Source organism: Sceloporus occidentalis, unplaced genomic scaffold, assembly GCF_023333645.1.
Source record: "Sceloporus occidentalis isolate IW3139 unplaced genomic scaffold, rSceOcc1.0.p SCAF_2, whole genome shotgun sequence".
NCBI lineage: Eukaryota > Metazoa > Chordata > Lepidosauria > Squamata > Phrynosomatidae > Sceloporus > Sceloporus occidentalis.
This window is the reverse complement of record NW_028316982.1, coordinates 73,504,092-73,518,612: the sequence shown is the minus strand read 5'-3', so window position 1 is coordinate 73,518,612 and position 14,521 is coordinate 73,504,092. Positions and strand designations below refer to the sequence as shown.

General features: G+C 41.3%; 1 protein-coding gene across 3 annotated transcripts in view; it reads left to right on the top strand.

Annotated features, from left to right (window-relative positions):
• The window catches only part of SHTN1 (shootin 1), a 160,833-nt gene that overhangs the window by 32,214 nt on the left and 114,098 nt on the right, over positions 1 to 14,521 (top strand). For all 3 annotated transcript variants that reach the window (XR_016280057.1, XM_089510014.1, XM_089510013.1), the window contains exons 3-4: positions 3,509 to 3,569; positions 14,124 to 14,218. Coding sequence is in view for 2 of the 3 variants with exons in the window: in XM_089510014.1 (XP_089366140.1) it covers positions 3,509 to 3,569; positions 14,124 to 14,218 (156 nt within the window). In the remaining variant the exon portion in view is untranslated. The remainder of the gene's footprint in view (positions 1 to 3,508; positions 3,570 to 14,123; positions 14,219 to 14,521) is intronic.

The window sequence follows — 14,521 nt, the reverse complement described above, 5'->3', positions numbered from 1 at the left end:
TGTCTGTTATCCCCTCTATTGTAAACCGCTCGGATTCCCAGTGATTGGGCGGTATATAAATAAAACCTATTATTATTATTATTATTATTATTATTATTATTATGCTTTTTTTAAAAAAGGAAAAAAGATGAACAGCAGTAACACAACATTAGCTGGAGAGTACACTGCTCAGGAACTCAAGCTGAGGCCCTGGACAGTAGCCAGAAACTGAAGGCATGAACTTCCAATTGGACAAAAGCAAAATAAGATTCTGGTTTATTGTTATTTCATACAATAAGCAGGCCAAAAGAAAAAGGCAAGGGGTGGGGGAAGGGACAGGAAAAAAACCCAAAACAAAACATTTTTTATCTTTGGCCTTGCCATCACATACAAACCCACACCTTTTGGTACAGCTAAAGCACATACACAAAAGAATTACTGGAACACACAGAATAAAGAATGAACTTTCAGGAAGGGAAGGGTGTTGCTTATTTATTTTTACAAGGTCCCCCCCCCCCCCGCTTTCTTCTTCGAGGTGGTGCTTTTGACATGGTTGGGCCATGATTAAAGTCAAATCAAAAGTTTCTTTGAGAAACAGATGGAAATATCCTTGCACTTCAAAACCATCCTTTTTTCCAATCAGAGCTTACCTTAAACATGGTGGACCTTGTCAGAATTATGTGTATAAATACATAGTGTATATTCAAAAAATAAAAGCAATTTCTCCTGAACAGTTGTTTTTAACAACACAGTCCAGCCTTGAAGTTTTCACTGGTGGAGGGAATAAGGAAGGGCAGGAAGGGTACATCATGCCCCCTCTCCTGAAAAAAGAACAGTGCTTTGTTACCTTTATGGGGTTTTTTTTAATGCTCTACCACAGCAAGACAAGGATGCAGTAGCATATTTTTCAACATGAAGTTTTAGAAATTATATAGACCATGTTGACCCCCCCCCCTTTCTTCAGGGTTTTTAAAATGTGATTTTTAAAATTACCAATACCTCTGTGTATTTACAGTCGGCCTTCGGTATCCATGGGGAATCCATTCTGGATCCCTGCACAGATAGCAAATTCTACTGATGTTTAAGTCCCATTGTCCTCAATGATGGTGCCATGCCACAATTGGGGACAATTGCACTTTGCTGCCTCCCCGCTCTTACCATGGTGGGCGGCAGGGGGCTGCCTCCTCTTCCTCCCCTTCCTGCCTCCCTCTCCCTCCTCGTCTTCCTTCCACCTCTTGCATCCCGCCACCACCAACTCTTCCTCCTCTTGGAGTCCAGTGGGAGGCTCTGTGGGGTCAGGAAAGGAGGCTGCAGAGCCCTGGAGGGTGAGTGGGGGAACCTTCAGAGGAAAAAGACCCCCGCCAAGGAAAATAGCCCCGCAGACCAGCCCAAGAAAGAGCCTCCACCTTGCCCCCTGGGGAAAGTCAACACAGGGGCACTCTGTGCATGCCCAGAAGGTATCACTCAGGGCAACCTCTTCCCCAGGAAGGAGGGTGAGGGGCAAGAAAGAGTCCCCCCCAAATAAAAACACACTGAGGCATCTGGTTCCTTGTCCCACACTTTCAGGCTGGGAGGGACCCCCTTCCCACCTCCAGGAACTCAGGCAGCAGCCTCTCGGGGGCACCAGAGAGTGCTGGCACTCTGCTCATGCCCAAGGTTTCCCTGATCTGGTGGAGAGGTGGAATGGTGCGGGTCAGTTTTGCTGGGTCTGGGCAGGGCAGGCCTTCTCTCTGGGTCGGAGCCACTGCCCGGGCTGCAAGGTGAGCCACAGATGGATGGGAGACCCCCACTATCTGACCCCTGAGGGGGAACGGCTGAGTTTCAGCTACCTCTGCCACAGCCATCTCTTCCTTCTCCCTCCGCCTCCTCCTCTGCTGCTGCTCCCCATATGGCTTGCCATCAGCAGATGTTGGAATTTGTGGGTAGCAAGTCCGCGGATATGGGGGGCCTACTGTACATTACATATCTAGACTTATGTTCCATTAAGCTTTATATTACAATAAGCCTTTGGCTTTAACAAAGATCTCAACAGATATAGAGAGATATATGGCACAAACAAATGCAGCAATTAGAAGAAGGCAGAACAATGCATAAAGTTACATTGAATTTGCTAAAATCTGTGTATTCTCTCTTTAGAAAGTGGGTGCAGTGGTTGAATGTAGGACTATAGAGGCCAGGGGTACATCTACATTGTAGAAATAATGCAATTTGACACCATTTCAACTGTCATGGTTCCATCCTAAAGAATTTTGGGATTTCTAGTTTTGAGGAGGCTAAAGACTTTGTAAAACTACAAATCCCAGCTTTCCATAGGATGGTGCTATAGCACTTAAAGTGTAACCAAACTACATTATTCCTCCACTGCAAATGCATCTCGGGTTTTCAAATTCTCATTCAGCCATGGAAACCCACTGACTGAGGAAGGCAATGGCAAACCTCCCCTGAACAAATCTGGCCAAGAAAACTCCACAGTAGTGTTGCCTTAGAGTAGACATATGGTGGAAATGACTTGAAGGCACACCACAGCCATTCTCCCTGTTACTCTTCTTATGGTTTATACTACAATTAAAATCATTATAATTTTCCCACAGATTCCTCTGTTTCCCCAGTTTACTCGGTAGAGTCCTCCAACCATCTGAAACAGATTTGGTATGGAGGGTGGGGAGAAGAAGGCAAATGTTTACCACTTCCCTTCCCAGTTTGTTGATGGGAGCCCTTGGATATATTGCCTGAGGTTTTGGAGTCCTCCCCCCCTGGCCCACAAGGCATCTAGAAGGTCCTTTGTGATCCTGTGGCCAACTACTGAAGCACAGCCAGCTGCTGCCTAAGCCCCCCCCCCCCACTCCATGTCCCTTTCCCACCAATTGGCTATGGCTGTGAGTGTGTCTTGCCACCAGGACAGTAAGGCAAAGGCACAGTAGATCAGTCCAGATGATGGAGCTGAATTCTGCTGCTCCCCTTGACAACACATGATGGTGTAAATTGGATTTACCCACAAGATTCCGCCATTATTTTGTAGACACAGAAAGCAAACGGTGAAGAAAAAATAGAGGAGGGGATGAATTTAAAGTTGGAAAAAATGTGAAACAGGTAGAAACTGAAATTGACAGGTGCATTCATCAGTACCTCAAGTTCAAAATGGAAGTGAGTGAGTAAAATAAGAGTAGTTTCTCCAACATTTAATGCTTTCTTTCTCTTTTCTAGTTATTAGCCCCCCGTCTCCCCCAAATATTAATTATATAAATGAAATTCCAAGTACTTAGTCACATTTTACAAGCAAAGTGTGAACTGTCCTGTCTTGTCATGTCCTTGAAACTGTCCAGATAACAACACAAAAGAAAGATGACGTGTACTGTGGCTGTTCTGTGTATTTACGTATTTACAAAAGGGGAAATGAAACAAATAAGGACATGACCCATAGTTGTAATGTTAACTGAATACCTGTTCTGTATGTACTCTAACCACTGTTGACTATGTAAAAATTGTTTTCATTATTTAAATATGGAACTGTCTTTGTGTCTTTCTATAGTGTGACAAAATCAAACAGGAGAGAGATGAAGCAGTCAAACGGTTGGAAGAATTGCAAAAAGGTAAGCAGATATTTGAAAATGTATTAGAAGAGTGATGTTCTGACTGATTACGTGGACAAAAATCAATTAGTTTTTTTTTCCTTATGGGTACAAGTACTGAGGATATTATGGATATTGTCTAGCTTTTGGTCAACTGTGTTGTTGTGTTGTCAATTTCCATAAACTGAGCTTCAACCTATAAGTAAGAGACTTCTTGCAAACTCAGGGCTTCACTGATTGAGTCAATTCATCATTAACGTGATCTTTCTCTTTTCCCGTTCCTTTCTACTTTACAAAGCATTATCATCTTTTCTAATAAATCAAATCATCCCATGATACGTCCAAAGTACTTAGTTTCATTTGCCACCTAGGATAGTTCTGGTCTGATCTGTTCTTGGACCCATTTATTTGTCTTTTGGCAGTTCATGGAATTTGTAGAATTTTCCTCCAGGATCACATTTCAAATAAGTTGATCTCTTCCTGTCAGCTTTGTTCACTTTCTAACTTTCACACCCATACATAGAAACTGGAGATACTATGACATGTTCATTCCTGACTTTGTGATTTATATATAGGATCTTACCTAGTCCCTTCAGAACTGGTCTCCTGGTTCTAGTCTTTTTCTGATTTTCTAACTATTTTGATTGATGTTTGAATCAATGTATAGAAAATTTTAACTAAAGGGCTGAGTCAATGTTAACTAAGGGGCTGGGTCAGTTAACTAAGGGGTGACATGCAGCCGCCCCTTCTTCAGCCGCATCGGGGCTGCAGCAACCTCACACCGCAGCCCTGATCCAGCCTCCAAAGGGCACAAAGAGGTTCCACAAAAAGCAGCTTCTTTTTGTGCCCTCCAAAGGTCACCATAGCAGCGACGACACAGCTATATGGCACCTTGGTGGCGTCATTAAGGGCATGCGTCATCTGGAAGCGACACCCTGACTCCACCCCTAGGCCAGCATAAAGTGCCGGTCTGTATTTAACAATGATTTCAGGGTTATATAAATAATTTGTTGTCATTATTTTTGTTTCCTTAACATTCAACTGTAATCATGCTTTTGAACTTTCTAGCTTGATTTTCCTCATTCTGTGTACTCCCCGGCCATGGGGAAATGTGATAAGATCCACCTTGTTAAAGTTACATCCCTCATCTATCATGAGAGCAAAGCCAATGCAATAAACTCCAAAGTTACCTTATTGTAAGTTTCAGTAGTATCATCTAGAGTAAAATACCATTCTTTCCCAGCTCAAGTTTTATTTCATTGTTTACTGAACATAAGATGCTGCAAGCCAATATCAAAACTCCATGTTTCCCCAACCCTCCTTTACCACCTCACAATGCTGATGCTGCTAGATAACTTCCAGTTAGCCAGTGGGTAAGGATGAAAAGGGGCCTTGGTGGGTATATAAAACATTTATAAGAAGGAGTTGCACTATCAGAGGTTTTGTTAACTGAGGGCTGGAGCAGACAGGCAGGAAAAAGTGGCTCAATCTTGCTTTCCCCCAAAGCGGGTTGAAACCCTGCTACCTGCGTGGCCCACTCCCAAGGCTGGGTGAATGTGCATGGCCTGAGCACACAGCACAGCATCAACCCGCACCCCTCCCTACCATTTTTTGTGTGCCTCCACACATACCGCCTGCAACCTCCAAGTAACTCCCACGTCCACCTAGATGCCATTCTATTCCATGGCCACTCCTTTGATTAGCCACACAGGTGCATGTATGATGTTCTGCCAGTACAGGGCATCAATGCATTAGTGTGCGAGCGATACCTTGGCAAAGCACAAACATGGAGGCCCCTCATAATGCTTACTTCACTCTATGGCCCCTGTTGGACTGTTTGATTTGTGTATATTGTAATTACTGTACATCCATTGGAGTTGTCACACTTTCATTTTGTTTTGCTTTTCCACAGCCTCTTTTGTGTTGGGGTGTTTATATCCAACAGCAAAGATGCACATCTTCCACACTAAGCAAACTATCACAGGTTCTGTTTACTCTGGTTTTTAGCCCTGGAGTGTGGCTTCAGTCTGGGTTCTGCGCACTATGGAGGCATGCATCATCTAAATGCCCTGCCTTCAAAGTGGTTGGAAACCACTTTATTAGACCCATCTGTTCCACCTGAGATTTGTTGTTGTGTGCCAAGTTGTTTCCAACTTATCGCAATCCTAAGGCAAACCTGTCATGGGATTTTCTTGGTAAGATCTGTTCAGAGGTGGTTTGCCATTGCCATCTTCTGAGACTGAGAGTGTGTGACTTGCCCAAGGTCACCCAATTGGTTTCTGTGGTTGAGCCAGGATTCAGACCCTACTTTCCAGAGTTATAGTCCAGTATTCAAACCACTGCACCACGCTGGCTGTCTTTTAATTGAGCTATGCCTATGTATATTTCTATATACATTTTCTAGTGTAACTGTTACTTAAGTGTTACTTTACATCATGTGGGTCAAATGTTGTGACCATGCAGGGGCCCACTGCTGTTGCTTCCTGCTCTGTTTTGGATGCTAAGGTAATGGGGAGGTGGATGGGTGGAGAGTGTGCTTTTTGTACATGTCAGAATCATGGAGCATTCAACTGGAGTTCTTTTTAAAGCAATTGAAAAGGCAAGTGTTTTACTTACCTTTGAGTATCCTGAAACTGAAAGGAGTTCCTTCCTAACTATTCTTTTTGTGGTTCAGCCTCTGAGCTACTCCTTCTCCCCATTTTTTTGGACAGACTAAAGGCAGCATTTTCTTTCTTTCCAAGCCTTGCAAAGCAAACGAAGCCTCTATCCTTCCCTTGTTAGGTTAAGGTTTAGTTTCAAGTACTTTTGGTTGAGATTTACGTTCAAGTACTGCTGTTGTCACCCACATATGGATGGTTCTGACTAGAGCCAAAGAGGAGGATCATTTGGAAATCTTTTTTTCATGCTATGGAATAAGGATAGAATGGCCACCCTCTGACTTATATTATATATTAATATGTTATCATATGTTATCATATGTATACAGTAGTATTTATATGCTGAGAGCCAGAATGGTGTTGTGATGTGAGTGTTGAATTAGAACTCTAGGAGACCATGTAGGAATCTCTGCCACATTTAACATTCTGGGTTTTGTGTTTGTTTTTAAATCCCACTTCTCATTCATTCTACAGAATTGATTAAATTGATAGTCACAGTAGAAAATAAATACGCTTTGTAAAAAACATTAAGGCTGAGCTTCTACATTGCTTCAGCATAACTTAAATGAAAGTGAGCAAAGTTTAGTCATTTGAGTGTTGGACTCCAGGAGAACAGAGTTTAAAACCCTGCTTAGTCATGAAAGCCACTGGATGACTTTGAGCACTCTCTCAGCCTCGGAGGAAAACAATGACAAATCCCCTCTGAATAAATCTTGCCAAGAGTCTCCTTAGGTCTCCATAAACTGAAAATACCCTGAAAGTAACAACATTCATATTCTGGAAACTGCATGCGTGCCTTGAGTGTTGGGCTAGGAAATTGGGATCTGAATCTCTCTTGGCTTTGACAACCCCTTGGGTGACTTTGGGGAAGTCATACTGTCTCAGACTTAAAGGAAGGCAATTTCAGCCCCCCTGAAAACAAATCCAGTGAAGAAAACTCCATGAAAGGTTCACCTTATGTTCACCTTAAGTCAGAAATGACTTGAAGGCAAACAACAATAACATTTTACATCCTGCCTGTCACATTATTATTTCCAATTGATACGAGAATATAAATATCAAATACAAAGATATGTAGAATTATACCAAAAGCTGGAGCTTAACTAGTGTTTAAAACCCAACTGAAACTAAATCAGCTTGTATTATAAGTAGCTACATACTGAGATAAACAAAAAGGCCTCTTCAACCTGTGCTGTAATTATAATAGTGCTGTCATGTGTCTTATATGGGGAGGAGGTAGAGAACCAGGCTCATTTGCTTACTGTTAAAAGCCCTGGGCTTCTGCCTCTTTCTGCCTCAGATCCCTTCTTATGGAAGCTCAACCACATGCACTTAGCCATGTTTAAAGTCACTATGGCAATGTCTTCAACTGACCCAAGGAATAAATATGCTAACAACGTGCCCCCCTCTCTACCAAATATCCCGTTTTCCTCTTGTGTGATAATGGTTCTATTGATTCAGTGTGGTGTCTGGAGGCAACAAAGCACAGCTAATGGGAGTGGAAAGGCTCCCTTGAATAGCTTCTTGAGAGAGGAGATGACAACAGTCTCACAGTCTGTTATGTTAGGTCTCTGTCACTATAGTATGTTTTGTTGGAGGATTAGTAATAGAAGGTTAAAACACACACGCGCATGCACACATACACACACAGTCTTTCACTTAATATATATATGACAAAGACATTTACACAGCTGTTGTTTACATCGACTAATAAATGCAGTTATGACATACTTCCTGCAAAACAGCCCTAAATATGGAGTGTTATGAAATGAACAGGTGGTGTCACCCTGTGTGGCAATAAATAAATAAATAAATAAATAAATAAATAAATAAATAAATGTTCTAATAAGTCAAATTCCTGTAATATGGGGAAATGGAAAGAATAATGCATGCATGACTACATGTACATCTTGTGGCCTCTTTGTTGTTTATGTTACGATACTGGGAATTTGAGAGACTGGTGGAAAATGTCAAGTAGCTAAGGTTTAAAATTCAAAAGTAATATTTGCTCTTGTAAAATGTCATAGGTTGCCTTTATCTTCCCTTCCGTTTTTTTTTTCTCCTTCAAAAAAAAAAGACATACCTTGTAAATACAGTGATAAAATACCAGGAATATTAGGATTTTACAGCAATAACGGAGCCCATTATTTAAACGACAATATAAAAGGCAATTATATTGATGAAGAGCTACATGGGCTTTGTGTCTGTGAATAAACTTGGCCTGCGCTCAGCTTCTATTTGTTCTCCCGGCATAAACACATATTGTGCGTGATTCCTGTTTAATGGGGCCCAGTTTGTATGCCAAGCAGCTGCATTTTAGGCCCTATAGCGTGATTTCATAGCTCTCTGAAAATTGGTTCTATTCATCACAAGAGATAGAAGGTGTATGGAGGGGGGGGGAGAAGCTTCAACACACAATCATTTCTTTTCAATTGGAGCCAGAGAGGTTGATGACAACATGACCATTGTGTGATAATGATAAGACCACTAAGGATCTGTACTTCTCATCAAGGCTTTCACACAACAGCAGATACAATTTAATTCACTGCTCTGTCAGCAGTGCTGATACCATTATGCCGTCTGTCTCCACAGTTATAATCACTGTCCTCCGAGAAATGCAGTTGAAATGATCTTGAGCAGTCAAAGAAACTCTCAATTAAGGCTGCCACTTCCAATGTGTCAGATTGTGTCTTATGCACTTGGTCCAATTTTCACTTCCAATCCTGTTTATTTACAATGTCGGCCAGTAATTACGCTTAACGTGTCATTTAGTGAGGGTGCCCCTGCCAAGGAGATTGTTGGGTGCTGCGGTACCATTGAGTGGGAGTTTCTTGCAGTCAATGCCATCAGCGGCTTTTAGTCCCTGATGGGATGTGGTAGTAATGTTGATAATGCAAGTATCACGCTCATCAAGTCATAATTAGATGCCACTCAAATGTGCCACTTGTAATAACAGTGTTGATTCATGTTTTCTCGGTGACTGCAACTACTAATTAGTTAAGTGGTTTTTGGTTGGCCTGCATTTGCTGCATATTATTATTACCCCTGAAAAAATGTTGAGGTTGGAGAGGTTTCTGGCCACTTAGTGTTGCTTTATGAATTTTAATATCATCATAAGTAGAACTTTGGGCAGTCTTAGGAAGTCTCTCTCTTTTTTTGTATTTAATTTTTCACTCCTTTTTTACTTCTTGAGTTTAATCATAATTGCAGGTTAACTAATCTTAAAGGAACCATGAGTTATTTCTTAGAAGGCAGGGCTTTTTTAAAAAAAATCATATGTAATCCAGCCATTTTAGATAAAGAAGTGCAGCTTGGCATAGTGATTTGAGTGTTGGTCTACAACTCTGGAAGCCAGGGTTCGATTCTCAGCTCGGCCATGAAAGCCACTGGATGACCTTAGGCCAGTCACATGCTCTTAGCCTTAGTGGAAGGCAATGGCAAACTTCCTTGGAACAAAACTTGCTAAGAAAACCCTACGATATGGTTGCCTTAGGGTCGCCATAAGTCGGAAATGACTTGAAGCCACACACCATTGTCTTTGCTTGCTTTATGAAGAACAAAACATTTTTGGATAAAGTGACATTCTTATCATTGTATTTTTATGTGTTTTGAAACTGGATTAGACCAGACAAAAGAACCAGAGTGTGGAAGTGACTTGAGAAAAATAGGGTTTTTAATACAAAAAACTGCATCATGTTTGTATCATGAAAAAAGATAACTTCATTATCCTTGTAGTTTAACTGTAACTCTTTCACTTAAATAGTAGCAGGATACATGGCCTCACTATTGGGGTGTTTTTTCTACCATTGTATTTATGCTTGTTGCATTCTATTTTTAAATAAGAAACTTTAAAAGGAGTTACTTTTGGAGAACAAGAAAACAGAGGCCCGTTACAGATGGGCATAAAGTACATCCCCAGGACGTACTAGGGTTAGGAAAGGGCATCCATTCCGGATGCCCTAACCCTAGTACGTCCTGGGGACTTACAAAATGGCGGTGCCCATTCTACATGGGCGCCGCCATGGGGACGTCATCACCACGCTGCCTCCAAGCGGGGCAGCACGGAAGTGACATCCAGGTGCCGCGCGAGGGTGCCTGGGGCGCCCTTTCCGCGTAGCCGAAAGGAGCTCTATTTCGGAGCTCCTTCCAGCTTTGCGTCGCTGGCGCAGCCTTCAGACGGCTGTGCCAGCGACGCAAAGCAGAAAGGGGCCGAGTGGCCCCTTTCTGTGTGTCCCCGCCGCCATTGGGTGTCCTTGGGGCATGAAGCCCCAGTGACACCCCTTTCCAGGCCGCGGGGAAGTGGCCTTTTGCCGCTTCCCCACGGCCTGGAAAACGGCAGATCGGGGCCTCAGAGGCTGCCGCTGTGGCGGCTGAGGCCCCAATCCATTGGGGAAAGAGCCGGATACAGGCCACCCCAAAAGGGCGGTCTGTAACGCGCCAAAAATAAGGTGGTTTTTTTTTTTAAGTTGCATTTTCTCGCCAGGAGATTTTGGACCTATAACTTAATTATTTTTAAAATTAACCTTTCCAGCTCTGACTTGCTACATCCATGATGCATTCTTTTTGTGTTCATTGTGTTTCTTCAGGCTTTACACACATGTGTTATGTAAACATTCCAAAGGAATTACAAATTCTCGCTCTTCAACACATATTTCTGCACAATGGACACACTTCAAATGTGCTCTTTCCCTGTTTACACTTTTCATATAAAATTTATAACATGTATTCTGCCTTCTCTCCCCCCCCCCCCACCTCAAAAATGACAGGCATTATAGAAAGTTACCAAATATTCTATTTAGATGGATCAGCCTGTATGTTTTGCTTCCTGGCTGTAACTCTTCATTATAGGTTTAGGACAGAGAAGGATTGTATGTGTGTACAAAGTCTCACAGAGTCCATTGGGGCTTACCTTCAAGTAAGTGTTCATAGGATTGTGGCCTAAGATAGGTTGGCTGGTGACTGTGATTTTTCCCCCTCTGTAGCAAATAGTCCAGATTGCTTGTGGAATTTCATCCTGTTTTGCTCAACTCATTCCATTTTCTGATAGTATCTCTGCATGGAGCACCATGCTTATTCCGATTCTTGGCTTGTGGCACACAGCAAAAATATGTGGCCTGGGCTGACCTAATAGAAGATAAGCTTCTTAAAGTACAAGAACTTGTGTGAACATTTTTCATTTCTACATTCTTTGATTGTATGATCCCAGCATCAAGAACCCTATGAGCCAGACTACATTTTTAACTTGTCTACATGAAATGCTACTGCCATGTGGTGGTTTTCTAGGGCCAGTTGTCACAATGCATCTCATATCTTGTCATGTCTTTGTCTCTTTGTGCTGAGACTATTTGCATCCATCCCTGTGCTGGTGTGGTGCCAGATGCTGACAGAACTGAAAGCATAAATAACAATTAAAGCAAATGAAAAAGTGTGAATGGGAAAGAGAGTGTCATTGGTCTCCTGTTGTTTTCATTGGTGGCTAGTGGTTTCCATATCAGTGGGGTGATGATACTACTCTGGTTGTTAGAATTTTTTAAGGAGCTATCAAAGAGATTGAATACTCAAAATAGGTTCAACACTTTGATAGCTACCTTTATTTATTCATTTCATTTCTATGCCATCTTTCTCCCAGAAGAGGACCCAAGGAGACTCACAGATCAAATCATTTAAAAATTTCACAATAAAAATTTTAAAACAATTAAATCATCTAAGTAAAAATAGTATAAAATTACATAAAACATACAAAAGTTTAAAACATAACTGGAATCACACACAGTTTGAACTGAACTTGAAAATTTGGTCTTTAAATTCACTGTTTTACACATGTGGAAGTCATTACTGGTTGTTCAGTACAATTTTTCAATATTTGTTGCTGTTTTGGTTGCTGTGTGCCTTCAAGTCATTTCCACCTTATGGCGACCCTAAGACAAACTTATCAGAGGGTTTCTGATTTGCCCAAGGTCTGCCAGTGTGTTTCCATGGCCAAGCAGTGATTTAGAGATCAAACCACTGTGCCATGGTGGCTTCTTTTTTAAAGGTTTTTTTTTTTTTAAATATACAAAATCCTAAAGAACCTGGGTTCAAATGTGTTACAGAACACTTCTCCTCTATTAATATCCCATTTATTGATTCTTGTTGTTAACTGCCCATGAGTTGACCACAACTCATGGCTACCCTGAGGATGAGACATCTCCAGTACCTCTTGTACCCCACTGCTCTGCTGAGGTCCTGCAGACTCAGTCCCATCTCCTTCCTGACCGAGGACTAAAACAGACTGCAGAAATAATACAATTTGAAACCACATTAACTGTCCTGACTCAGTGCTAGGGAATTTTTGGAACTGTAGTTTGTTCTGGCACCAAAGCTCTCTAACAGAGAAGGCTCAATGCCTTACAAAACCACAGTTCCCAGAATCCCCTAGCATTGAGTCATAGCAGTTAAAGTGAACCCAAGAGGGATTATTTCTGAAGTCTGTTTTGGCCCTGAATCTATCCATCTGGAATGTGGTCTTCCTCTCTTTCTGCTGCCTTCTACCTTCCCTAACATTATTGTCTTTTCTTTTGAGTCATGCCTCAAAAATGTGCATAAACCCTTCTAATAATCTATCCAAAGGTTTCTCAGCTAGGGTTCCCTGGAACTCTGAGATTTCCTGAGAGATTGCTAAGGTTCTGTGAGTAACCAAGATGAGGAGGGGCATATTCTGAGCTGTAGATGCAATATTTTTTAATGCAGGGGTTCCCTGAGGCCTCAAAATTATTTCAAGTTTTCCTCCAAGCCACAAAGATTGAGGGAGACTGATCTAGCCCAACTGGGAGAAAACATGAAAATTTCTGTTTTCACATGTGAGAACAAAGTAAGTAAAAGTCCTACATCCTTCCTCCAGGAATTGTACCTAGGACATAGGCAATACTTGACAGAGTGATCCTAATGGGCCAGATTCCTGAGAAATCCATAACCTTCCATCTCACTGCAGCCAGGGCCAAAGATGTGGGGCTATGTTGTCCTTACATTGAGCAGAAAAGTGGAAACCATACTCTCACAATGAGATCTCCATTCATTGACCTCTTTCTTGCGTACAAGAACCTCACAACTTGTCTCCCTAGGGCATTAGGGTTGCTCCCCTGAATTAAAAGGGAAAATACTACATTTTAAGATGATTTTCTAATTTTTGTTCTTTTAAATATTTATGCACAAAGATGCAGCTTAAAAATATATTGCAGCTTACAACGGTTTTAAAGCACTAAAGTGTCCACTAAAAATGGTGAACTTTTCTTCTGAGCAAGCAGTCATAGGGAAATACTGGAAACAATGTATATCATCTTTAATGTTAATTTGAACATAGAATGAAATAAACAAGAGGTGAATCAAAGAGGATGCATTTGAATGAATTTGGAACACCTTGCATTACTTATGTTATTCATGTGAACTCTGGATTTAAACCACCATCTGATAAAACTATTTTCTGGACAAACATATTTTGAATATTAAGCTTGTTGAACAACCCATATTTCCATAATTTGAAGGTGAGTTAGATTTATGGTGATAGACAGCAATAACATATTTTGCTTATTAACTAATAAGGGGTGGTGAAAAGGGAGAAGAGGAAGACAGTTGAATGTTTTAAATGAAGAAATATTTGTAAAGGGGGGGGACCCTTAATATTAATGTTTTGTTTTGCTTTTAGGATTCATCATCTTTTCATGTCGTGATAATCATGTCCTGATATATGTCTGTGTATAATTGTGTATGTGTGTGTGTGCGTGCACACATCATTTTTTTTTTAAAGAATAGCTGACATGGAAGTTCAAGTAGATATTCATAATCATAGGATGAGTGTTCTGAGTAAAAATGGGAGAAGAGGATAACTCATGACTCATATCAAACTCTGTGTGAATCATATTCTTTCCCCCATGTGCTCCAGTTTCTCACATGGTCATTGAGGAAGTCAGCTGTATACAGAACCACCTTGAAATTGAAAAGACATGTCGTGAAAGTGCAGAAGCTCTGGCTACTAAGGTAAAATTATGTTTCCTTTTTTCCTGTTTAGAACACACAGTCTTGGTGCAAAAGTTTTTTCAGGTTACTGAAAGCTGAATTCAGCATGTTGTTGTTTTCCTAAAGTCACAAGACAGCTTTACCAATCTCTTCTGATCTGTTGGCTCACTAGAGAAGCTTTGTGGTCTTCATACCTGTGCATACCTACTTGCAGTACTGATCACAAGGCAACTGTCTTCTGAATAAACATGTACAGAATGGAAGGCTGCAATGGTTGACTAATTTCTTAGTATTCCGTTATATTAAATAGCATGGGATTTACTT